The sequence below is a fragment of the Lynx canadensis genome, chromosome E3 (assembly GCF_007474595.2).
Source record: "Lynx canadensis isolate LIC74 chromosome E3, mLynCan4.pri.v2, whole genome shotgun sequence".
NCBI classification, from domain to species: Eukaryota; Metazoa; Chordata; class Mammalia; order Carnivora; family Felidae; genus Lynx; species Lynx canadensis.
In genome coordinates, this window is record NC_044318.1 from 33,941,031 (window position 1) to 33,967,847 (window position 26,817).

The window sequence follows — 26,817 nt, forward strand, 5'->3', positions numbered from 1 at the left end:
TGTCAGTGGACGTTTGGGTTCTTTCCAATTTTTAGCTATCACGAGTAAAGCTGCTATGGATATTTGCGCACAAGTCTTTGTATGGGGATATGCTTTCATTTCTCTTGAATAAATATCTTAAAGTGCAATGGCTAGATCATATAGTAGGTATATGCTTAACTTTTTTTTTTTTTAATGTTTTATTTTTTTTGAGAGAGAGAGAGAAAGCGGGAGAGAGGCAGATAGAGACAGGGACAGAGGATCTGAAGTGGGCTCCATGTTGACAGGCTGATAACAGCAAACCCGATTTGGGGCTCAGACCCATAAACCGTGAGATTGTGACCTGAACTAAAGTTGGTGCTCAATTGACTGAGCGACTTAACTTTTTAAGAAACTGACAAAATGTTCTCCAAACTAGTTGTACCATTTTGTATTCCTACCATCATTGGTTAGGAATTCCAGTTGCTCCATATCCTTGTCAACACTTGGAAGTGTCAATCTTTTAAATTGTATCTATACTAATGGATATGTAGTGTTCATATGGCCCATTCAAGCATTTTTTATGATGGCTGTTTTAAAAATCCTTATCAGATAATTCCAACATCTGAGTGCTCTTTTTTTTAAGTTTATTTATTTATTTTGAGAGAGAGAAAGCACAAGTGGGAGAGGGACAGGGAGAGAGAGAGAGAGAGAGAGAGAGAGAGAGAGAGAGAATCTGAAGCAGGCTCCACACTGCCAATGCAGAGCCTGATGCAGGACTCGAACTCACGAACTGACAGATCATGACCTGAGCCAAAGTCAGACCCATGCACCCCAATATCTGAGTTCTCTTGATATTGGCACCTGATGATGATCTTTTCTCATTCCAGTTGTGATTATCCTGGTTGTTGGTATTGATTAATGATTTTCTATTGTTTACTGGACGCTCTGGGTGTTATGTCATGAGACTGTGCATCTTATTTGACCTTTCTTTTTTTTTTTTTTTTTTTTAATTTTTTTTTTCAACGTTTTTTTTTTATTTATTTTTGGGACAGAGAGAGACAGAGCATGAACGGGGGAGGGGCAGAGAGAGAGGGAGACACAGAATCGGAAACAGGCTCCAGGCTCCGAGCCATCAGCCCAGAGCCTGACGCGGGGCTCGAACTCACGGACCGCGAGATCGTGACCTGGCTGAAGTCGGACGCTTTACCGACTGCGCCACCCAGGCGCCCCGACCTTTCTTCTTTTTAGAAGGCAGTCACCTTGTTTAGGTGTAGCAAGCAGGTCCAGATGGGAGGTATGTTTAGCTCTCTTGGGAGCCTGCTGATGCCAGCCTGGTGACAATGGAGCACCAACTCTCATTGTCTCATTTCCACTGGACAAAGGTGGAAGTTCAGGTCCACACTTTGCCTTACTGACACCAGGGGCAGTGGACACAGTGCAGACTAGCATTCTTCATCCCACCTTGTTCTGTCATGTTGCTTCCAGGTGGGAGTGGAAGCTCAGATCCCTCCTGGAAGTCAATTTTATCTTAATCTATGTATATGTTACTTTGAATTCTTTACATACTACAAAGAACCAAGTGGATATCTTACAAATGGAAATATTCTTTAAAAACACTCAGCAGCTGGGGCGCCTGGATGGCTCAGTCAGTTAAGCGTCTGACTTCAGCTTAGGTCATGATCTTGCGGTTCGTGAGTTTGAGCCCCATGTTGGGCTCTGTGCTGACAGCTCAGAGCCTGGAGCCTGCTTCGGATTCTGTGTCTCCCTCTCTCTCTGCCCCTCCTCTGCTCACACTCTGTCTCTCAAAAATAAATACATGTTAAAATTTTTTTAAATTTTTTTACTTTCATCTTTTTCTTTTGCAAAATAAAAACAGCCCTGGAATTTCAATGACTTGACACCAAAGTTTATTCTGAACTCCCCTGAAGTCCAGTCAGCGATTGGGAACAGCCTTCATACTGCTGTCCTTTAAGCTCTGACTCCAGAATCAAGGTCCCTTTTATCCTAAGTCCCCAGTGTCCCTCAGGGCCTCCCCAGGGTCACTACTGGATCCTCTGCATCTGGCCCATTGGTTGAGAGATTGAGAGAATAGAGGATTATGTGGGGTGTTTTATGTCCAGGCATGGAAGTGGTATACATCTTAGCTGCCCAAATTCCAACATCCACAACCCACTCGTGGCCCAAACAGGGAATTTGGGAAACAAAGTCTTCGGGAAAGAAAATAGGGTAGTGAGCAACTAGCTAGACTCCCATTTGCCCAGTGGATTGACATTAGTTTTAGATATATCAATGAACTGTGTTTATATTTTTGTAATTAGGTAAGTTTTTCCTTCTTCATATTCAAAACTAATACTATGGCTTAGTGTCTTATGTAGTAATTTGTTTTTCCTTGTCTCGCTCTCCCCCTTCCCTTCCTTTTTCTTTCTTTCTTTCTTTCTTTCTTTCTTTCTTTCTTTCTTTCTTTCTTTCTTTCTTTTTCTTTCTTATTTTTCATCAATAAATATTTATTGAGCCGACCTCTGGACCCCTCTGATGTCCAAGGACTCTTCAGGTTCTAGGAACATAGCAAGAAATCAAGATTACTGTTTTCTTGTGCATAAACTCTAGTGGAAAGGCTCAGAAACAAGGAGCAAAACAAATATAGGTAAAGCTCCAGAAAGTGGAAAGTTCTGTGAGAGAAAACAACGTGAAAGTTTTGAGATGGTGAAGAAGAAGAAGATGGTTGGATTAAAAGGTCAATGATGGTGCTTTTGAGCATTTTCATTTGAGCCGAGTCCAGAATGACAAGAAGGAACCAGCTGTTTGATGATCTTGGTGATAATCTCTGGCTCTGGTACATTCAACCCTCTGCCTCTTTTGCAAGTACACCTGTGCCGCAGAACACATCTGGAGAGGAACGTTCAACCATGCCGACAATTCTCACTTGAAACACTGGCCCGCACACCTTAAGGGGGCCCTAATGCTGCACAATAATCACAGTGGCTCTCAAAATGTGGTCCCCAGATGGGCTGACTCACCTAGGGGCTTGTTAGAAATGTAGCTTCTCAGTCCCAGCCCCAGGTCCACCCAGTCATTAACTCTGGGGAGGAGCCCGGTGTTTGTTTCAACAAGCCTTGTAGGTGCTGCTGATGTGCACGAAGCCAAAGAGCCACTGCCCTAGTCCCACTGGGTGCTCCTGGGTGACTGCTTCCCAGCATCTCCTCTCTCCTGAAGCCCTCCTCAACCTCACCCTCGGCGGATGACCTAACATACCTTCTTGAACAAACAAAGCAACCGGAAGTGAAATCACACAGACTCCCACTACCATATTTCCTCACCTTCTGGCATCTGTACTAGAATTTTCTATCTTCTCACCTGTTTTTGTAAAGGAAACTCCGTGCTCTTATCTATCACTGGTCCTTCTACTCAGCTCTGGTTCTCATCCCCTCTTGCCTATTCAAGGACATTGCAACTTAAATAACAGTGTTATTTCCATTACATTCTGGTGGCATATACCTGTCCCTTTTTACTTTATTTTCATATGCTTTAAGTATTTGAGGCAATTACAGAATCATGACGTTCTACTCCCAAGTAATTTGGTATAAATATTTTAAAAACAATATTTATATAGAAAACCAAAAAAGATTATTATGAACAAAATGAGTAATAATTCCTTAAATCTAATATCCAGTTCATAATCAGATTTCCTCCATTGTCCTTCAAAAATCCATGCAACTGTTTTCTCAAAGCCAAGATGCATTCCAGGACCTGGTGGTTTCTTCCTTGATTTCTTTAACTCCAGGCTAGCCCTTCCTTTCCCTTATCCTTTTTAATGGAAAAGTCAGGGCCAGTTGTCCTGTCAAATAAATGTCCCACCTTCTGGACATTTCTGATTGCTCCCTGACGGTGACATTTAGTTCATCCTCTATTTCTTGTATTCCCTATAAAAACAAATTTAGAGTTAAAGACTTGATAGATTTAACTTAAGCATTTGCAGAGGGATGTTGTGATGAGCACTAGGTGATGTAAGGAATTGTTGAGTCACTATATTAAATGTATATGTATTCATGCATATATATAATGGATGTATGTAATTTTACTTAAAATTTTATTATATACCAAAACAGAAAATGCATGAAACAGTTCAACAAATTGTTATAAAATGATCACTCATATAACTCCCACCCTAAATAAGAGAAAAAGACCTTTACTCCAGAAGCCCCTGATACCACGTCCCTCCCAAGTTATATCCCTCCCTTTCTCCTATTATTCTAGATGTACTCATTATTCTAACTTTTATAATATTTTTGCCCTGGTCTTTCTTTATGGTTTTACCAACTTATAAGGCATTCCCAAACAATATATGTGCATTTTACCCGATTTTCAACTTCATATAAATGACAACATACAGTATGAATCTGTTTTGTCTAGCTTCTTTTGCTCAATGAAGTATTTAAGATTCATCCATATTCTTTCATATAATTGCAGTTCATCTTTTTTCACTTATATTTCATTGTATGACTATATTACCCTATATGTTTACATTCTACTGTTGATGGGCTATTATGAAAAATGCTGCTGTGTTCTTGTGCATGTAACTCTACAGCCTGCATAAATAGGCATTTTTGCAGGGTGTCACCTGGTGGTGGTTTTGCTGATCAGAGAGTAGATTATCTTTCAACTTACTGGGTTCTGCCAGTATTTAAAAAGTGGTTTTACCTGTTTACTCTTTCACAAGCATTTCTTGTTCCACATTCTTGCCAGCATTTGATATTATCATTTAAAAATATTTGACAAAACTTGTGGGTGTGTAGTAGTGACTCATGTGGTTTTAATTTGAATTTCTCTGGATTACTTATGAAACAGCATTTTAAAAAAAAAGTTTGGGGGGTGCCTGGTGGCTCAGTCGGTTAAGTGTCCCACTTCGGCTCGGGTCATGATTTCATGGTTCATGAGTTCAAGCCCCACATCAGGCTCTGTGCCGACAGCTCAGACCCTGGAGCCTGCTTCAGTTTTTGTGTCTCCCTCTCTTTCTGCCCCTCCCTTGCTCGTACTCTGTCTCTCTCTCTCTCTCCCTCAAAAATAAACATAAAAAGAAAAAAAGTTTTGGATGTTTGGATACCTGATTGACCTGACACGTTGACTGAGAAGTCCATCCATCCCCCATAGCTCTGCAGTACATCTTCCATCGCAAATCAGGTGTCAATGTATCGATTTGTTTGGGGCTGTCTATTCTGTACAGTGAGTCGATTTGTCTATATCTGCACCAGTACCACCCAGTCTTCATTACTAAAGTTCCGTAATAATTCTGCATTTCTGGTAGACAAGACCTACATTTTTGTTCTTTTTTTTTTTTTTCAACGTTTATTTATTTTTGGGACAGAGAGAGACAGAGCATGAACGGGGAAGGGGCAGAGAGAGAGGGAGACACAGAATCGGAAACAGGCTCCAGGCTCTGAGCCATCAGCCCAGAGCCTGATGTGGGGCTCAAACTCACAGACCGCGGGATCGTGACCTGGCCGAAGTCGGATGCTTAACCGACTGCGCCACCCAGGCGCCCCTATTTTTGTTCTTTAAAAGGGCCTTGGCATGGGGCGGCTGGGTGACTCAGTGAGTTGAGCGTCCAACTTCGGCTTGGGTCATGATCTCACGGTTTGTGAGTTCGAGCCCCGCGTTGAGCTCTGTGCTGGCAGCTCACAGCCTTGAGCCTGCTTCGGATTCTGTGTCTCCGTCTCTCTCTGCCCCTCCCCCACTCGTGCTCTGTCTCTCTCTGTCTCAGAAATAAAGAAACATTAAAAAAATTTTTTTTAAATAAAAGGGCCTTGGCAGATTTTTTTTTTTTTTTGGCCTTTTGAGCTTCCATAGAAATCTTTCACCAATTTGTGAAATTGAAAACAATTCCTGTTGGAATTTTTATGATTATATTGCATAATTGTGATTATACTGAATAACTGTTGTTATACTGAATTTTTAGTTCAGTGTGATTTCAACTGAGAGATAATAAATATCTTTCCATTAATACTATTTTTGTCATTGATTTCTCTTTTTTTTTAATGTTTATTTTTTTGAGAACGAGAGAGGGACAGAGCATGAGCGGGAGAGGAGCAGAGAGAGAGGGAGCACAGAATCAGAAACAGGCTCCAAACTCCAAGCTGTCAGCACAGAGCCCGATGCGGAGCTCAAACTCACAAACCACAAGATCATGACCTGGGCTGAAGTCAGATGCTTAACCGACTGAGCCACTTAGGTGCCCCTTTGTCATTGATTTCTAATATAATTGCATTGTGACCAGAAAACATATTTCACATGATTTAAATATTTTTAGATTTGATAAGCCTTGCTTTTTAGTCCAGGATACAATCAATTCTGTAAATATTCGCATGCATATTCTACAGTTGATACTTAATTTATTGACTAAATAGGACTGTTTTTTTTTTTTTAATTTTTTTTCAACGTTTTTTTTTTGTTTTTTTTTTTTAATTTTTGGGACAGAGAGAGACAGAGCATGAACGGGGGAGGGACAGAGAGAGAGGGAGACACAGAATCGGAAACAGGCTCCAGGCTCCGAGCCATCAGCCCAGAGCCTGACGCGGGGCTCGAACTCACGGACCGCGAGATCATGACCTGGCTGAAGTCGGACGCTTTACCGACTGCGCCACCCAGGCGCCCCAAAATAGGACTGTTTTTTAAAATCATGTTGCTCAGGGGTGCCTGGGTGGCTCAGTCGGTTGAGCGTCCGGCTTTGGCTCAGGTCATGATCTCACAGCTCTTGAGTTCAAGCCCCGTGTTGGTCTCTGTGCTGGCAGCTCAGAGCCTGGAGCCTGCTTTGGATTCTGTGTCTCCCTCTCTCTCTGCCCCGAACCCACTCGCATTCTGTCTCTGTCTCTCTCAAAAATAAATAAACATTAAAAAAAAATCAAAAATTAAATCATGTTGTTCAAATCTTTTACATCATTACTAATCTTTTGTGTAGTTATTTTACCAATTACTGATAGGTACGTATAAAAAATCTCCTTTATTTACTTGATGCCATTTTTTTAAGATTTTATTTTTAAGTAATCTCTACACCCAACATGGGGCCTGAATTCACAACCCCAAGATCAAGAGTCGCACACTGCATCAACTGAGGCAGCCAGGTGCCCTTGATGCCATATTATTAGATGCATAGCTGTTTAGAATTATTATATATTACTGGCAAATTGAGCTTTTTATCATTATGAGAAAACCTTTCCTATTTGTAGAAATGATGTTTGTCTTAATGTCTGTACCAACTTTCTTTGGTTGCTATTTATATGGTGGATCTTTTTCTATTACATTTGTTTGAATCAGGATTCAGACAAGGTACACATACTGTGTTTGGTTATATGCTTACATTTTTCTTAATAGTTATAGCACTATTCAAAGTAACTGTTACATATTAGGTGAGTTTAATAGTTTGTGCTTTTTAGTGAATTGATCCATTTCATCTACAATGTCAAATTTATGTGTGTAAAGTTGTTTGCAGTATTCCCTTATACTTCTGATGTCTGCAGAGTCTTTAGTGATAGTCTTTATTTCATTCTTAGCATTGATCACTTTTTGTCTTCTCTTATTTTTTATTGGATTTTTCTGTATTTTCAGTCAAATGTTATTTAATGTGGATTTTCCAAAAAATTCTTTGACTTTGTTGGGATCTTTGAAACAGTAGATTGATGCCCTTCATTACATCTTTAATTGGGGAAATTCTCAGCCATTATCTCTTCAAATATTAACTTTTTCCATTCTTTTCTTCTTTCCTCCAGGACTGCAAATTAATTATGTTCTATTTTTCGCACTGTATTCTCCTGGCTTGTTTTGTCTTGCTTCACCATATGTCTTGTGATACTTGATTGTTTCCTGGACATTTTATTTGAAAAGATACTTTTATGTATAATGTAAGACCTTAGGCAATGTTATCATATTCTGAAGAAGACTTTTCATTCCAGCAGACATCTGAGAGTGTTTATAGTTCAGGAACAAAGTTTGAAGTTTTGTGAGCCATCTTTATAGTCTCTGAGAATATAGTACACACCAACATCCAGAGTAAAGTTCAGTTTCTAGCCCAGTACAGGGAACATAACACTAGGGCTCTCCCTTGGTAGGTGCTAAGTTCCAACCCCCACTGCTCCACCAAAAATACATCTCCACCTTTCAGGGAACTTTCATGGATTGGTAAATAATCCCAGGTGTTTTGGGGGTCTCAGCCAAAAGCAAAACATATTTCACTAAAGTCTTCCTCCTTGATTGCCAAAGGACTTGACCTATGTTCACTTGACCTCTTAAGAATGGCAGAAGCAGAGCTTTGTATGTCTGCTTTCTCTATTCACAAATACCCCTCGTTTAGAACCAGCCTTATTTTACCTCTGAGCTCTAATCCTTTCCCTTTTCTCTCCTGATAATTTTTTAAAACTTTCTTTTAATTACTTTTTTTCAGTTGTCTTCATCAGGGTAGTTGGACCAAATCCCACAACACACCATTAGCAAAAGGTAACATATAGCATAGACTATTCTGTACCTTTTTTTCTTACTTAATATATTTGGGATAGATAGTACAATATCACAACTGGGATATTAACATTGATACAATCTACCAGTCTTATTCAGATCTCCCTATTTTTATTATAGTCATTTGCACACATACGTATTTAGTTTTACACAACTTCATCATGTGTATTGGTGATATGTCTAATATTGGTGATAATTTTAATTCTTTAGCATCTGTTTTGTAGCCTTGGAAAGGAAAGACAAGGTCTAAGTGCCCAGTCTAATAGAAGAGCCCTAGACAAACTGTGATCTCAAAGGACTCTACCCTTAGGCTAAGAGTAATATAGAGATATAACTCCAGACCCAAGGAGCACAAGGAAAACTGCTTTGGGCACATCTGATGAGTAGAACTGCAGGGGAAAGTGTCCACTAATACTTTATAGCCATAAGCCAGTCCTCATGCTGATTTTCAACCAAAATTGGCATCACTTGGGTGGCTTCAGAAATCTCTAGATCAACATTAATTTAAGTGCTTCTAGATTCATGTTGCCTCCGGGCATCTTACAGAAGAAAATACATATGGTTTCTGGAGAAACCTACATTTATTTCGGATCTCACAGAATTTTCCACAGATAATACTACCAAGGACATACTTCCTTTGAATTGATTCTTAAATTACTCCAGATTTGGCCAGTGAGAACGCCTTCAAGCTGCAGTGCTATTGTTATTGAAAGAGGGGTCTCCCCAACTTCATTTCCACCCTTTCACATCTCACCCTGCTTTCCCTTCCAGTCAACCAAAACTGCTCTTATTAAGGTAAACCCCTTTTAGGGTATATCCAATGAACACTATCCAGTCCTTACCTTTTGATTTTTTTCTACATCATGGACCACACCTTCCTTTATGAAACTCTCCTATTCTTGGCTTCCATAATATCACATCCTTCAATTCAGACATGAGTGACCTGAAAAATGAGGTCCACACAGAATCCATTTTGCTGGTAAGGGTGGTATCAGTGGTGGTAGTTTCAAGGTCAGGCTCCTGGCACAAAAAATGGCATCCTTGGTGTAAACAACAGCAGATATTTCTCCCAGTGATTGTCAGGCAGCAGCACTGGTGGTGGGCGCCTCAGCAGACATGTTCAGAGCATGGTGTAAGGGTTCCTTAGACCCTTAATTAAGGTCTGAGTGTTTCTTAGACCCTCTAGTTCCTACAAGCTTACTTAGCATTCAAGCTTGCTTTTCCAGTCTCCCAACAGTACAGGGAGTACACGGAATCCTCTTATTAATACCTCTTATTCTTTAATCAGCCAGAATTAGCTTCCATCTCTGGAAAGTAAGAATTCTGATTAACCAGAGTCAGTTATTATGCTGCCCCTGGTAACTGGCAGTTGCAATTTCATAACAGAGGTGAGCTATGGAGAGGAACAGGATGGGCATGTGACCCAGCCTCTGGGGCCTAGGGAAGAATTTCACAAAGGGGAGATACCTGAGCTGAGTTCTGAAAGAGGATTGTGAATTAGCCAGACACAGAGCATTCTAGGACATTGTGGATAGAAGGACATTCCAGGCTGGGAAACAGAGATGCCCAGGAAGGATATAAATCACATGGCAACATTTTTTGAGATGGGAACAGGGTGAGGGAAGAGGTGAGGTAGCAGAATTAAGCGAGAAGATCTCTGAGGATTTGTATATCATACCCAAAGTGGTTTCCTGGACTAGTAGCAGGGCTTGAGCCCTTGCCTTGCAATGTATATCCCAGGGAAAAGGTAAATGCTTGACACTTCCTGGATATGGTTTTAGGTGATTACTTATTTTGTATTCAGCTCTCAGCCTGGCCTGAAAACTCAGGAAACAGCTAGTTGAAAGTGACAGTAGCCCATGATGGAAATTCTGACCCAGAAAGAAACCAGCATGCTGGACCCTCACATTGCAAACCCCTGAGCACGACTCCTCTCCCTTAGTCCTTGTAACTATGATCCAACTCAGCCAAACTCCATTCCCTTAGAGACCTTGTTATCTCAAGTTCTCCCCCAGACAACCCTCCTCCCTCCACTGTGTCTTCTACAATTTAGTTAACAGAGTGCTTTTCTCCAAAGCTGTATCTTGCTTTACTAGGAAAGAAAAAATTTTATAAACTTTAGTGTTGGCCTTATTGCTAGAAAACCTATAGCTAAGCTGATTGCTTACGTGGAGCAACTTATTTTTTTTTTTAATTATTACTACCTCTGTTTTAAATTTTTTTTTTCAATGTTTTATTTATTTTTGGGACAGAGAGAGACAGAGCATGAACGGGGGAGGGGCAGAGAGAGAGGGAGACACAGAATCGGAAACAGGCTCCAGGCTCCGAGCCATCAGCCCGGAGCCCGACGCGGGGCTCGAACTCCCGGACCGCGAGATCGTGACCTGGCTGAAGTCGGACGCTTAACCGACTGCGCCACCCAGGCGCCCCACTACCTCTGTTTTAGAGAGAGCATGCATGAGCAGGGGAGAGGGGCAGAGGGAGAGAGGGGGAATGTTAAGCAGGCTCCACAGTCAGCCCGGACCCTGATGGGGGGCTCTATCCCATGACCCTGGGCTCATGACCTGAGCCAAAATCAAGTCAGAGGCTCAACTGACTGAGCCACCCAGGCACCTCTCACATGGAACAACTTCTAGGCAACAAGTTTAATTACTGTTTTGTCTGCCTCTGCTGTTAGATATGCTATTGTCTCTCAGTTCCAAACTTACCCTTCTATGCTCTACTTTGTGAGTCTGGGGCTGGGACTCCGCAAACATTGCTGCTCTACCTGCTGGTTGCCTGTTAGGCTCTTCCAGTAGAGGATGCCAGAAGTAGAGGGCAAGGCTGCAGGAAAGAGAGGACTTGCAAAGAGACAGGATTTGCTATTCCTGTCTGCTTCTTATGGGATTGCTGCTTGTGTCCTTCCAGCGAGTCAGATACCCTCCTCACACTGGTGGCACCTATTGCTTCCAGGAGCAGAAGCTGATCAAGTTCGTGGTTTTTTCAACACTTTCAGAACCAATTGGGCAGCGCCACTCCGCAGAGGTCTGAGTACTATCTCCATGGACTCCTACGTTTCTAAGTGTTTACCGTTCTAACAACTTGGCTAGACTCCCTCAGTCCCAAGGGTAGTGGCTGCTTCCGGCAGTTGGAACCTACCCAACACCATAGTGTTCTGCTTTTCCAGTTACCTATGCACAGCTCTTTATACCTGGTTAACGATTCTTGATATTAAATTCTCTCTGCTCAATCTAGTGGTATTTCTGTCTCCTTACCAGACTCTGGCCAGAATACTTCCCTCTCTGCTTTCTGAGTTTTCCTTTTTGTAAATCAGTCTTTCTTATTTTGTCTGATCAAATAATTTGTATTATCTATTTTGGAAATAGAATCAAAATAATGTTTTCCTGTGTAAACTCGGATTTCAAAGTTTGTCTTTTTCCCCTAACCTCTCATGCATTTCCTACAGCCATGACACTGGGAATCCTCCCGGCCCCCAACTTGGGTCCCTTTTCACTTCTTAGTGCTTGAATGCTACACAGAAGACAATGAAAATTCTGACTCAGGAAAAAAGCACTCAATCTTCAAGCAAGGATATCATCCTGCACATTCCCTGCATCTTCCTAGGTATTAGCTTCAGGTCTAGTTTCTTTTTAGAAAGGAGATGTACATGGCCCTCTTGCCAGTATTTGCTTTGTTCAACAATCAGTAGAAAAGGCTTTCTGGTGAGTGGGAAGAGGAAGTCGTTATTCTTTGGGGGTTTGGACCATAGTGTTTTACAGTGATTAAGCTCCTTTTGCCTGCAGACTTATTCCCCTGCAGGGAATAAGAAGGAATAAGGAATAAGAAGACATTTCTTCTTTGCTGTTGTGTTTTCAGCCTCTAACTTTATTCTGCTAAGAAGCGTGGCTCTCTTTCCTACTACAGGTGCCTTCTCTCCACATTTGACTTCATTCTGGGTGGTGACTGGCCATGTCATCCTCACGTTTGGAGATGCCATACTTGGGCAATATTTGAGCCATTGGCAGGATGTTACCCTGTGAGTTGCTATGAAAAGAGGAAACAAAACTTTGGGGACTTTACAGAGGAAAGATAGAAAGAACAAGAAGAGCTGAGAGGTATCCTGAGATGAGGTAAGCAGGCTGAGGCTTCAGAAAGGAAATGTGAGCAGAGAAAGTGGACACATGGGCAGACTCAAGTTGGGGAACAGGGTATTTGGTCTACTTGTCAAGCAACCAGCATGAATTAAAATCATCATCTGGGCAAATTACTGTCCTTATCGTTGTGTGGAATACAAAGAAGGGCACAGGATATGGCACCTGGTTTTCGGAAAGTGGTATGTACAAACAGAACATTGGGTAATGTCCACAGAAGGGGGTATGAGGCAGTGCCCAAGTGATTAAGAAAACAGGAGACTTGGGTAAAGCTTCAGGGTGGAGAAAGTGGTCAACAGTGTCAAATATTGCTGGGAACTTGAGAAAGCTAATGGAGAAAAAGACCTCAGAGATGGCAACCTTGTTAGCACTGGCAACCTTGTGCAGAACTGGGAGCAGGTTCGTGGTTGGGAGGAGGGTGAGATGTGGAGTATCTCTAGGTTAGAATATTAGGTGTCCACCCCTGCAAGGCAGTAGCCAGCATCCAACTGTGCAGAGCCAAGGATGATGACCAAGGTATTTTAGAGTGTGGTGCTACACAAGTAAGCCCAGAGCTGACCCTGTGGTTCTGTAGCCTGCCTCATGGTTTCCCTGCATGCTCATTCTCACTCAAGAACTGGAGGAAAAGGAAAAGGGAGGTGGCATTGGGTGGTGGCAAAGGGGTCTTCTTCGTTCCTACTTCCCTTTTTGCTCCTATTGACCATTGCCTGATGCATAGCAGTCGTCTAGGTGATCCTGAATACAGTGCTGGCTGGGGAACCTGCTGATTGCCACCCAAATTGCAACAGTATGTTCAAGTGTATATTACAGTAGTGACTTATTCATTAGCTGAATAAGCCTCTCTGATGGTTTTGCTGTCGTCCCTCTAGTGTTTGAGTTATGATGTCAACTTGACTCTGCCCTGGGTGGCACTTCTAATTAGGTAGATTGGTTCCTCTTCTTGGTCTGCCCTAGCTGAATGTGTCTGCCTAGGTCTCAGAGCTGTGTTGGGGAGAATATGGAGCCTGCAACCTTGTCTCAGGAGCGAAAAGGAGCAATTGAGTGGTAGGATGTCTGGAATTTCTAAAGAAGGATGGTCTGGATTCCCAGGTCTTCCAACAGCCACAAGAAGCGCAGAGGAAGACATAAGCCCTCCCTCTTAAAGGAGGAGCTGGAGGGAGAGGAATTAAAGAATAGGTTGCAGCTGCTTTATGAAGTCAGGGAAGAGATCCCTGGCTCTATCCCAAGTGAAATTCTCTTATTAGTATTTGCCTTAGATTTGATAAGATGTTGAATAAACCTGATGTGGTAATAATCTGGAAGCAGATGCCTGACAGTGTAGGATGACTGGATTTATTAGAGCAGTGCCAGTAGCTTTTAGCTTTTAAGGAAGTCTGTCCAATATTACAAGTACAAAGAAGCAGGGGTGGAGTTTCTAGGTGCTTGATAGAGTGAAAAAGTGACTAGGTGAGTGGAATTGGGGGCCAAGTCCTCACATTTCAAGAAAAGAGATGGAAGGGGAATGTTTCTGGAGTTTGCTAATAGCTACTGGGGGACTGAATCTCTTTCATACACTTCTCCTGCCTTCCATCTTCATTTGGGCAGAAGCTAAAAATCTGCCCAGGTGGCTGTGTTACTGCTAATTGCTTCATGTTTTTAATGGGGCCTCATAATTTTAATTGCATTTGGATATTTTATATTCACTCAGTCTCCACATGGGCACTGTTGGAGACAATAATACAGAAAATTATAATGACATTGGTGATACCACTCGCTTGGCCCAGGGCTCTTTGCTGCTCTGGGTTAGAGAACAGGCAGAAAGTAATGCAGAAGGTCAAGAGGAGTCTCAGTTTATCCTCAGCTTGATGGTCTCGCATCCTACCCAAGAACCAGGTTGCCACTGAGTCTGGCAGCATTAGCTCTTTGCCAGTCCCAGGATTCACGCTGGATAGTGGAAGGCCTGGTTTTCAAGCTCCAGGCCAGGTTTCCAGTGGATGCATCTCTCTCTCTGGCTCTAGACAACTTGAAAGAGGCCCCATGCCCACGTGCCCTTTATAAGTAGTCCTTTGGACTCCTACTTAAACATGGTCCTCTCCTACTTAAATATGTCATCGGCCACCAAGGCAGTTGTACTTAGGGATATGCCTGTCTTTGCCCCACCTAATCCTGTCCTTTATTGGAATCCAGCCTCAGTGGAGGAGGAAGAGAATTCCTCCATAAAAGTACACTTTTTATTTCCGTAATTAAAGTGTGATCATATAAATAACACACGCTTTTTATTTGAATTTGAATAACACATGGAAATATAAAGAGAAAAATAGAAGACACCTGAAATCTCATTACCTTGAGATAACAGTTTGGTGACCATCCTTTCAAGAACCCCTTTATGCATTCAGACACACATGTGTATAGTTTTACATGAATGGGATGATATTACACATACTGTGTGTGTGTGTGTGTGTGTGTGTGTGTGTGTGTGTGTATTTTAAAATCATGAATTTTTTCTTTCTTCCTATCTCTTCTTCCTGAATGAACACTTATCTCCCTATTTCTGTCCTACATATGTTACTATCTGCTATATACCCTTCTATATTTTTCTCCATACTCAATTACTGTCATACAGAGATATGTGTATGTCTGTGTATCTATGCTTATATAATATACATATACTTTATAAGCAAATAGATAGATTTTTTTCTTGGTTTTGAAATGTGATATACTTCAATCCATACTTTTATCACCTTGCTTTTCTTATTTAGTAATACCTTATGTTCACACTTCCAAGTTACCTAGTATAACTCTATCCCATATCAACATTTCATTGCATAACATGGTAGAATTCCCCTATTAATATACATATGCTTGGTTTCCAGTCTGGACCACAGTGAGCAGTGCTGCAATAAATATCCCATTCCTTTCAAATAGGTTCTTTTATTTCTCTAGGATAGCTATCTAAGAGCCAGAATTGCTGGTTTAAAGAGTATTTGCATTTTAAATATTCATATATGTGGCCAGATTGCCTTCCAAAAAGGCTTGAACAGGGATGCCTGGGCGACTCAGTCAGTTAAGCATTGACTCTGAATTTTGGCTCAGGTCATAATCTCACAGTTCGTGAGTTCAAGCCCTGCAGTGGGTTCCACGCTGTGAATGTGGAGCCTGTTTGAGATTCTCTGTCTCCCTCTCTCTGCCCCTCCCCAGCTCTCTTTCTCTCTCATAGTAAATAAATAAACTTAAAACAACAACAACAAAAAGCTTTAAACACTTCAAAGTTTCACGAGCATAATTTATTTTCCTCCTTTCTTTTCTTCCACGTTTTAGGCAGAAATAGGGAATTATATCTCATTGTTGTTTTCATTTATAGTTTTCTGGCTTTTAGTGAATTTGAGCACCTATTCCTAAGGCTGGCTATTTGACAAACCTAACTATTTGTGACATTTGCCCATTTGTCCATGATATTATCTATTTCTAATCAATTGGTAAGAGTTCTTTGTATATTACAGAGGTCGTGGTAGAGAAAACACTTATCCCTCACTTCTGATGTTTCCATCTAGCAGGGGCAGCCATTAATGTAATGTTTCTGTCAGCTCTTGAACTCTTCATTCACTTCCTTTCTGTGGTAGAGAGATTGAATCTGGTGAGTTTGGGAGGAGAGGTTGGAATGTAGTTAAGCCTATATCCTTTTTTTGTGTGTTTTCTTGTGGTGAGAGGTCTACTAAGAGCGTATGTTCTTGATTGCACTCCACTGTCTTTTTTTTTTTTTTTTTTTTTTTAAATTTTTTTTTTTTTTTTCAACGTTTATTTATTTTTGGGACAGAGAGAGACAGAGCATGAACGGGGGAGGGGCAGAGAGAGAGGGAGACACAGCGTCGGAAACAGGCTCCAGGCTCCGAGCCATCAGCCCAGAGCCCGACGCGGGGCTCGAACTCACGGACCGCGAGATCGTGACCTGGCTGAAGTCGGAGGCTCAACCGACTGCGCCACCCAGGCGCCCCACTCCACTGTCTTTTAATTGGTGAGTTTAACCTATTTACATTTATTTCAATGACTGTATAAATTATTACTTGTTTCTTCTAATGTATTTCAAATTTCCCATTTATTGTACTTTCTTTTTTTCTCCTTCCCTACTTTCCTTTTTTTTTTTTAAAGAAATAGCCTTTTAAAAAAATATTTATTTTTGAGAGAAAGAGAGAGAGCACGAGTGGGGAGGGGCAGAGAGAGAGGGGGACACAGAATCCAAAGCAGGTTCCAGGCTCTGAACTGTCAGCACAGAGCCCTATGCGGGGCTCAAATTCACAAACCACAAGATTGTGACATGAACTGAAGTCAGCCGCTAAACTGACTGAGCCACCCAGGTGCCGCTGTCCTTCCCTGCTTTTCAATGGATGAATCAAATATTTTTCCTGATGGTTTAAACATTGTACATTCTATTTTTAGTCTTATATTTGTTACTTGTGCTTATGTTTACTTACCTCTATTGATTACTTTTTTTTTTTTTTTTTTTTTAAATTTTTTTTTTTTTTTTTCAACGTTTATTTATTTTTTGGGACAGAGAGAGACAGAGCATGAACGGGGGAGGGGCAGAGAGACAGGGAGACACAGAATCGGAAACATGCTCCAGGCTCTGAGCCATCAGCCCAGAGCCCGACGCGGGGCTCGAACTCACGGACCGCGAGATCGTGACCTGGCTGAAGTCGGACGCTTAACCGACTGCGCCACCCAGGCGCCCCTATTTTTTAAATTTTTAATGTTTTTATTTATTTTTGAGAGACAGAGAGAGACAAGATATGAGTGGGGTAGGTACAGAGAGAGAGAGAGAGACACAGAATCTGAAACAGGCTCCAGACTCTGAGCTGTCAGCACAGAGCCCAACGTGGGGCTTGAACTCATGAACTGCAAGATCATGACCTGAGCCAAAGCCCCACACTTAAGCAACTGAGCCACCCAGGCACCCCACCTCTATTGATTTCTTATTTTACTTACTCCTTATTGATTTTAATATTGTACCAGAGGTAGTGAGAGAAACCAAGTATGAAAATGAAATAAAAAGCATATAGATTTGGGGGCGCCTGGGTGGCTCAGTAGGTTAAGCATCTGACTTCAGCTCAGGTCATGATCTCACAGTCTGTGAGTTCGAGCCCCGCGTTGGGCTCTGTGCTGACTGCTCAGAGCCTGGAGCCTGCTTTGGATTCTGTGTCTCCTTCTCTCTCTGCCCCTCCCCTGCTCATGCTCTGTCTCTCTCTGTCTCAAAACTAAATAAAAACATTAAAAAAGTGTTTAAAAAAAAGCATATAGATTTGAAAGGAAGAAGTGAAATTCCCTCTATTTTCCAGATGACATGATCTTGTATAAATAAAATTCTACGGAATGCGCTGAAAACTTTTAGAGCTAACAAACAAGTTCAGCAAGGTTGCGAGGATTAATATGCCAAAAAAAAAATTATATTCCTAAACACTATGAGTGAACAATCCAAAAATAAAAAAATTTCATTTGGGGTACCTAAGTGGCTCAGTTGGTTAAGCATCTGACTCGATTTTGGTTGGGTCATGCTGTCACAGTTCCTGAGTTCAAGCCCTGCACTGAGCTTTGCACTGACAGTGTGGAGCCTGCTTGGGTCTCTGTCTCTCTCTGTCTCTCTCAAAATAAATAAACTTAAAAAAAATACAGTTTCATTCATAATAGTATCAAAAAGAAGTATATCATCATCTGTATATTCCCCCTTGAATGATACAAATACTTAGTGTACTCTCATATCCCTTAATCTTACCCCATGCACCATCTCCACCATGCTGATAGTGTGTAAAATTTAGTTATGAATTATATAAGTATACATGCTTATCTTTTCTTCTCTTTATTGAGATACAGTTTTCATATAGTCAAATGCACAGATCTGTCTATAACTAATTTGGACAAATGTATATAATATATAAAAAACATCACCCAATTCAAGATAAAGGACATTTCCAGAACCCCATAAGGTTCCTTCATGCCCCCTTTTAGTCAACCCCTTCTACCAGAGCCAACTGTTATTCTGAGTTCTATCACCATAGATTAGTTTGCCTCTTCTAGAACTTCTTATTAAAAGAATCATGTAATATATACCTTTTGGGTTTTGCTTTTTTCACTCAACCTGATATTTTTTGAAAGTCATTCATGTTATTGCATTTATTTGTAGTTGTTTTCTTTTTATTGCTAGTTGTTATTCAATTGTATGAACATACCAAAACTTGCTTATCTATTCTTCCATTGGTGGATATTTGTGTTTTCTTTTTCAATTTGGGTATACTATGAATAAAACATTCTCATATAAGTTTTTTGTGTACATGAATAGAATTGCTGGATCATAATTGCTCCAAGGGTGTGTTGAAACTTCTCCACTGGACACTTGAACTTCTACAAAAGTCATCTCATCCATGGTGATTGTCATTATCCATCTTCTTTATGGGGGAGACAGTAGAAAACTCATATTGCACCATGTTTATAATGACACTGCTTCTGATTTGACACTTTTATCTATTTAGGGTCTTGATCACACACCAGATGTCTAGTAAACAACTCCAGGCTTCCACAGACCTATTCATCAGACCGTTCAGGTGGCACATGATTGTGATTGTGGGATCAGTCATTGCAATTTGTGTAAGTATATTTCTTTCCACTTGTCTCTCTCTATCCATAGAGCTTGAACCAATTGCTTCCATCCAGGAGAAGGAGGCTGAAGGAGGCTCTCCATTTCATCATTCCATTTTCCTGTTTCTAATCCAGAAACAGAAGTGTCCAAGAGGGACAAGCTCTTAGAAAAAGAATGAGCAAATTTTAGCAGGTAGGGGTAACTGTAAGGGAGTCCAAAACACTAGCCTGAAAAACTGAGGGGAAGAAGGAAACCTGAGCTCTCCATGCTTTCTTTCCCCCAAGGTGCTATATTTCTGCTCCAGCCCACCTGGCTCCTTTCTAGATCTTAAAATTGAGATAGCCCTCATACCTGTCTCTAAGGATGCCCTGCTGTCCCTCTCTACCTCTGCATATATGTAAGAGTTCCCTTTTCCCCTTGGTTCCACTAAGAAAAAAAAAAAAAGTTGAACTGTTCAAAAAGAAGCTCTATCAGGAATAGGGGCGCCTGGGTAGCTCAGTTGGTTAAGCGTCCAACTCAGCTCAGGTCATGATCTCATGGTTTGTGAGTTCAAACCCCACATTGGGCTCTGTGCTGACAGCTCAGAGCCTGGAGCCTGCTTCGGATTCTATGTCTCTCCCTTTTTCTTTCTCTCTCTGCCCCTCCCTGCTGTGTTCTGTCTCTCTCTCTCAAAAATAAGTAAACATTAAAAAAATTTAACAAAAGAAAACATTTAAAAAATTTAAGGGAAAAAATAAAAGAAACCTTAAAGATAGAAATCTATGTATGTACAAAGGACAAATCATTTATGTTAAGCTAAATAGCAGTTGTCTTCAAACTGAGTTGCTTCTATAGCTCCGTTTTCTGGGCGTTAGTTCAAACTTTTTGCCATTTAGCCTGAGATAAGTTTATTTTTGTTGTTGCTCTGACTAGTTCTGGTGAAACTGAGAATCTTTTCTTGAACATATTTTCTTGTTTTGAGTTCTTTATCAGAGAACAGGAAATGAGAATTTAGTAGAAAAGTGCTATCTCAAGATAGAGTATGTATCTTAGGGATATGATCCTAGCAGAGGAAAAGATTACTTCAAGAGATGGCATTTCCTGATACCACTCTAGAGTGATAAGCCCTTGGGAATTATGGAGGAAGGCAGTCAAGAAAGGTGGCAGCTGGACAAGAGCAGGGAAATGTTGGGAAATTGGTTTCATACAGGGAAATCAGGCAAGTAAGTAAATGCATTCAGGATAATGAGAAACCAGTTTCCATTATTGAAGGACTTACAAATACGGAAAGGGAAGACTGGAATAGACCCTGAGGTGTTGGACTGGAATTGAAGCTATAAAGGGAAATATTTCATAACGTTAAAAGGATCGATTCAGCAATCCGTCAAGAGGACATAACAGACCTGTTTATGCATCTAATAACAGAGTTTCAAAATATATGAAGCAAAAACTTACAGGACTTCAAATAAAAAATAGACAAATTCACAATTAGAGATTTCAATATCCCTTCATCTATAATTGACAGTATAAATTGACAGAAAATAAGTTAACATACAGAAGATGTGAACAACAGTACCAACTGACTTGACCCAATTATGTCATTTATAGAACACTCCGCACAACACAGAAGAATACACATTCTTTTCAAGTGCTTATGGAATGTTTACCAAAATAGATTGTATTCTGAATCATAAAACAAGTCTAAATAAATTTAAAATGTTTCAAATCATACAAAATTGTGTTCTCAGATCACATTGAAAATACATTAGAAATCAATAATGGAAAGATTTTGAGAAAACTCCCAAATATTTGGAAACTAGGCAACATCTAAATAGTTCATGGGTCAAAGGAAAATCTTAAAGGAAATTGTAAAGTATTTTGAACAAATGGAAAATGAAAACAGACCTATTAATTTTTGTAGGATACTCACAGGGAAATTTATAGCACTAAATGCCTTTGTCAGAAAAGAAGTAAGATCTCAGACAAATTCTTAGAAATATACAAACTACCAAAACTGAAACAGGAAGAAATAGATCATCTGAACAGACCCATAACCAGCAAAGAAATTGAATTAGTAATCAAAAATCTCCCAACAGGGGTGCCTGTGGCTCAGACGATTGAGCGTCTAACTTCAGCTGAGGTCCTGATCTCAGGATTTTTGAGTTGGAGCCCTGCCTCAGGCTGTCTGCTGTCAGCACAGAGCCTGCTTTGAATCCTCTGTCTCCCTCTGTCTCTGCTCCTCCCCCCTCTCAAAAATGAATAAACACTAAAAAAAAAAAAAAAAAAAAAAACTCCCAACAAACAAAAGTCCAAGGCCAGATGGCTTCCCAAGGGAATTCTACCAGACATTTAAAGAAGAATTAATACTTCTTCTCAAACTGTTCCAAAAATAGAAATGGAAGGAAAACTTCCAAACTCATTTTATGAGGCCAGCATTACCTTGATTCCAAAACCAGACAAAGACCCTACTAAAAGGAAAATTACTAAAAGGTCAATATCCCTGATGACCTAGATGCAAAAATCCTCAACAAGAAACTAGCAAATCAAATAAAGAGTACATTAAAAGAATTATTCACCATGATCAAGTGGGAATTTATTCCTGGGCTGCAGGGGTGGTTCAATATTCGCAAGTCAATCAATGTGATACACAACATTAATAAAAGGAAAGATATATATGTTAACTAGCTTGGATTTAAATAAAATTTGAAAAAAATAAATAAAAAAGAAGGATAAGAACCATATGATCCTCTCAATAGATGCAGAAAAAGCATTTGACAAAATACAGCAACCATTCTTGATAAAAACCCTCCAGAAAGTAGGGATAGATATACATACCTCAACATCATAAAGGCCATATACGAAAGACCCACACCTAATATTATCCTCAATGGGGAAAAACTGAGAGCTTTGACTCTGCAATCAGACAACAAAAAGAAATAAAAGGCATCCAGATCAGCAAGGAAGAAATCAAACTTTTGCTATTTGCAGACAACATGATACTCTATGTAGAAAACTTAAAAGACTCCACCAAAATATTGCTAGAACTAATATACAAATTAAGCAATGTTTCAGGATATAAAATCAATGTACAAAAATCTGTTGCATTTCTGTTTACCGATAATGAAGCAGCAGAAAAAGAAATCAAGGAATCAGTCTCATTTACAACTGCACCAAAAACCATAAGGTAAAAAGGAATAAACCTAACCAAAGAGGTAAAAATATCTGTACTCTGAAAACTATAGAACACTTATGAAAGAAATTGAAGAAGACACAAAAAAATGGAAAAACATTCCATGCTCATGGATTGGAAGAACAAACATTGTTGAAATGTCTATACTACCCAAAGCAATCTACACATTTAATTCAACCCAATCAAAATACTGCCAGCATTTTTTACAGAGCTAGAATAAACAATCCTAAAATTTTTATGGAACCACAAAATATCCCGAATAGTCAAAGCAATCCTGAAAAAGAAAAGCAAAGCTGGAGGCATCATGATTCTGGACTACAAAGCAAGTCATCAAGACTACTGGCACAAAAACAGACACAGGGATCAATAGAACAAAATAGAAAACCCAGAATGGACCTACAACTATATGGTCAACTAATCTTTGACAAAGTAGGAAAGGATATCCAACAGAAAAAAGAAAGTCTCTTCAACAAATGGTGTTGGGAAAACTGGACAGCAACATGCAAAAGAATGAAACTGGACCACTTTCTTATACCATACCCCAAAATAAATTCAAAGTGGATGAAAGACCTACATGTGAGACAGGAAACTATCAAAATCCTAGAGAACACAAGCAGCCACCTCTTTGACATGGGCCATAGCAACTTCTTACTAGACACATTGCCATAGGTAAGGGAAACAAAAGCAAAATTTGTGACGTCATCAAGATAAAATCTTCTGCACAATGAAGGAAACAACCAACAAAACTAAAAGGCAGCCTACAGAATGAGAAAAGATATTTGCAAATGACATATCTGATAAAGGATTAGTATACAAAATCTATAAAGGATTTATCAAACAACACCCCCCAAAAAACAAATAATCTAGTTAAGAACTGGGCAGAAGACATGAGTAGACATTTTTCCAAAGAAGAAATCCAGATGGCTGACAGATACATGAAAAGATGCTCAACGCCACTCATCATCAGGGAAACACAAATCAAAACCATGATGAGATACCACCTCATACCTGTCAGAATGGCTAAAATTAACAACACAAGAAACAAGTGTTGGCAAGGATGCAGAGAAAGGGGAACGCTCTTGCACTGTTGGTGGGGATGCAAACTGGTGCAGCCACTCTGGAAAACAGTATGGAGGTTCCTCAAAAAACTAAAAAGAGAACTACCCTACAATTCAGCAATTGCACTACTAGATATTTACCCTAAGGATACAGAAATACAGATTCGATGGGTTACATCACCCTGATGTTTATAGCAGCATTATCAACGATAGCCAAACTATGAAGAGAGCCAAATGTCCACTGACCAATGAATGGATAAAGATGTGGGGTGTGTGTGTGTGTGTGTGTGTGTGTGTGTGTGTGTATAAAATGGAATGTTACTCAGCCATCAAAAGGAATGAAATCTTCCATTTGCAATGATGCAGATGGAGCTAGAGTGTGTTATGCTAAAATGAAATAATTCAGGCAGAGAAAGATAAATATACGATTTCACTCATGTTGAATTTAAGAAACAAAACAGATGAACACATGGGAAGGGGGGAAAAAAGAAAGAGGAGGAAATGAACCATAAGAGACTCTTAAAGATAGAGAACAAACTGAGGGTTGATGAAGGGAGGTGGGTGGGGGGTTGGGCTAAATGGATTGTGGGTGTTAAGGAAGGCACTTGTGTTGAACACTGGGTGTTATATGTAAGTGATGAATCACTAAATTCTACTCTTCTACTCCTGAAAACAATATTACACTACATGTTAACTAACTAGAGTTTAAATAAAAATTTGGAAAAAGAAAGAAAAAAAAAAGATCTCAAATCAATGAACTCAGTATCCACCTGAGTTCTGAGAAACTGATAAAGAAGAACCAATTAAGTCCTATGTAAGCAGAAAAATATATATATCAAAGCAGAAATAAATAAAATAGAAAACAGAAAAACAATATAGAAAATAAATTGAGGGGCACCTGGTTGGCGCAATTGGTTGAGTGTCCAACTCTTGATTTTGGCTCAGGTCATGATCTCATGGTTCACGGGATCATGCGCACGTTGGGCTCTGGGCTGACAGCAAGGAGCCTTCTTGGAATTCTCTCTCTCCCTCTCTCTCCCCTTCCCCCACTCTCTCTCTCTCTCTCTCTCTTTCTCTCAATTTCTTTCTCAGAAGAAAAAAAGAAAAAATTGAAAGCTGGTTCTATGAGAACATCAATAAAACTTAAGCCTGAAGTGCAACTAATCAGGAAAAAAGAGTAAAGACAAAAATTTTCAATATTAGGAATGCAAGAGGTATGTCAGTAAATATTCTGCAGATACTAAAAAGATGAATAGATTTAAGCAAGTAAATTTGATAACTTTGATGGTGACAAACTCCTTAAAAGTTTGTCAAATTCCTTAAAAGATACAAACAACAAAAGATGACTCAGAAAGAAATATATAACCTGAATAGCCTCATATCAATTATAGAAATTGAATTTGCAGTTAAAAAAAACCTTCCTAGGAGAACCATCATTGTCAAGTGGATTTTATCCCAAGTGTACGAAGCTGACTCAATATTCAAACATCACTAAATATAATTCACCATGTTAATGGCCTAAGGGAAAAATACATGACCATCTCAATAGATGCAGAAAAAGTATTTGATGAAATTCAACATCTATTCATGATTAAAAGCCTTAGCAAAGCAGGAATAAAAGAGAATTGAAGGCTGGGGGTGAGGTTTGGGAAGGGAGGAGAAGAGCTAAGCATTCAGCATATAATCATTCTACTCCCTGGGAAGGGCTCCCCACACATTGGTTTCCATGGTCCTTGGCTTCATCATCTGGGAAGTTCCTCCTTATCCATTATCCACCTTGGTCACATCTGAAGTGGACACCAAAGAGGTAATACTGAGTGTAGCAAAGGACTGTCAATTATATGTTAAACACCTTTCTCTAAAAACAGAACCTCTAAACCAGGACTTTTTTGTCTTTCCGGAGAGTTGGTTTACTAGCATGCTACTTCAGAAATCCCTGAATTTCAGGGAAGATGAATCCTTACCCAAGCCTAAGCCCTCCAGGCTGAATTGTAATTGGTCTCAACCAATCATGATAATGTCATTCTCCTAGCTCTGGTGGTCAACTGACACTTGACAATGAAATATAAAGCCAAAGTCTTCTGGGTGGGGCTTTTGGAAAATGTTTTCTTTCCTAATTTAAAGGGGAAAATCCAAGCACAGTTTGCTATTTCCCATTTTACTTGCTGACACATGGACATAAGCACTGGATATACAGCCATCTTGCACCATGGAACAGCAAGTCAACATAATAAGGACAGCATATGGAGGCTGGATCCTTGATGACATTGTTGGAGCCACTAACCAGCCTTTCATGCCCTATTCCTGGACATCTCATTTTGTGAGAAAAATAAGACCATCATTCTTAAGCCACTGTGCTTTGGCTTTTCTGTAACCATTCCTAGCTCATATAACCAGTGTAGTTGAGCATCTTTTTCTGATGTTTATTTTCTTTTACAGTTCCCCTTTTGTAATATGCCTGTTCATGTATTTTCCCCATTTTCCCACTGTACTATTTATTGTATTCATTTTGACTGTGGTCATTCTTCCTATATTCTGGGTATTAGTCCTTTATCTTTTATACATATTGTAAATATCATATTTCATCAATTCCAAGATGTGCATTTTTTCACATTTGAATATCTCTGAAATTGAGATGTCATATAAATTATGGTATTTCATATTGCAGTCAGCAGGGGGCAGAGTTGGCATTGCTGTTGCCATAACCTGAGGCATATTTGCCAAGAAGCCAATGAGGCTCAAAGTTCAGATTGTAGGGGTGTCTGGCTGGCTCAGTCAGTAGAGCATACAACTCTCGATCCCAGGGTCCTGAGTTCAAGCTGAACATTGAGCATGGAGCCTAGTTAAAAAACAAAAAAACAAAAAAACAAAAAAACGTTCAGACTCTAACTAGCTTGGATCTCTACCAACGCCACGGGAGGGGCACTAGCAGTGTCATATGGTTCTGTAAACTTTATAGTAGTAAAATATTTTAACCTCAATCTGTTAAGGTCATGTATCTTTCTATTACAACTTCCTCTATGTCAGGTGATGTGAGAGTGGTCACGGGCATTTTTTTTTTTTTAAGCCTATTAAGAGAAATTGGAGTTGAGGAACATTTAGTTTTGATGTGATGTGGTTTCCAGACATTCTTGTGTATAGCTAAGTTGTAGTTAGTTGTCTCAGTATAGGAATGGCTTCCAGGAATACTCCTCCCCCACCCTGTGCCAACCCAGCATCACCACACAAAGAAACAGCCAGAGGCCCTACCATGATACCAGTGCTTCCTGTGACACCCAGCACCAGAAAGAAGTATGTGGGTAGTGGAGAAGAAACAAAATTTGAAACGGCCTTTTCTTTCTTATTGCAAGATGGCTGACACACCTCCAAACACTGAATCCACATCTTAGGTGG

General features: G+C 40.1%; 1 protein-coding gene across 3 annotated transcripts in view; it reads left to right on the forward strand.

The window, feature by feature from the left end:
• The window catches only part of LOC115503683 (NXPE family member 3-like), a 67,993-nt gene that overhangs the window by 26,466 nt on the left and 14,710 nt on the right, over positions 1–26,817 (forward strand). For 2 of the 3 annotated variants that reach the window (XM_032591529.1, XM_030299985.1), the window contains exon 4: positions 19,091–19,205. In XM_032591529.1, the coding sequence (XP_032447420.1) occupies positions 19,110–19,205 (96 nt within the window). In that variant the 5' untranslated portion in view covers positions 19,091–19,109. Of the gene's footprint in view, positions 1–19,072; positions 19,206–26,817 lie in introns of those variants that run through there. The other variant, XM_032591530.1, reaches the window with a different exon arrangement.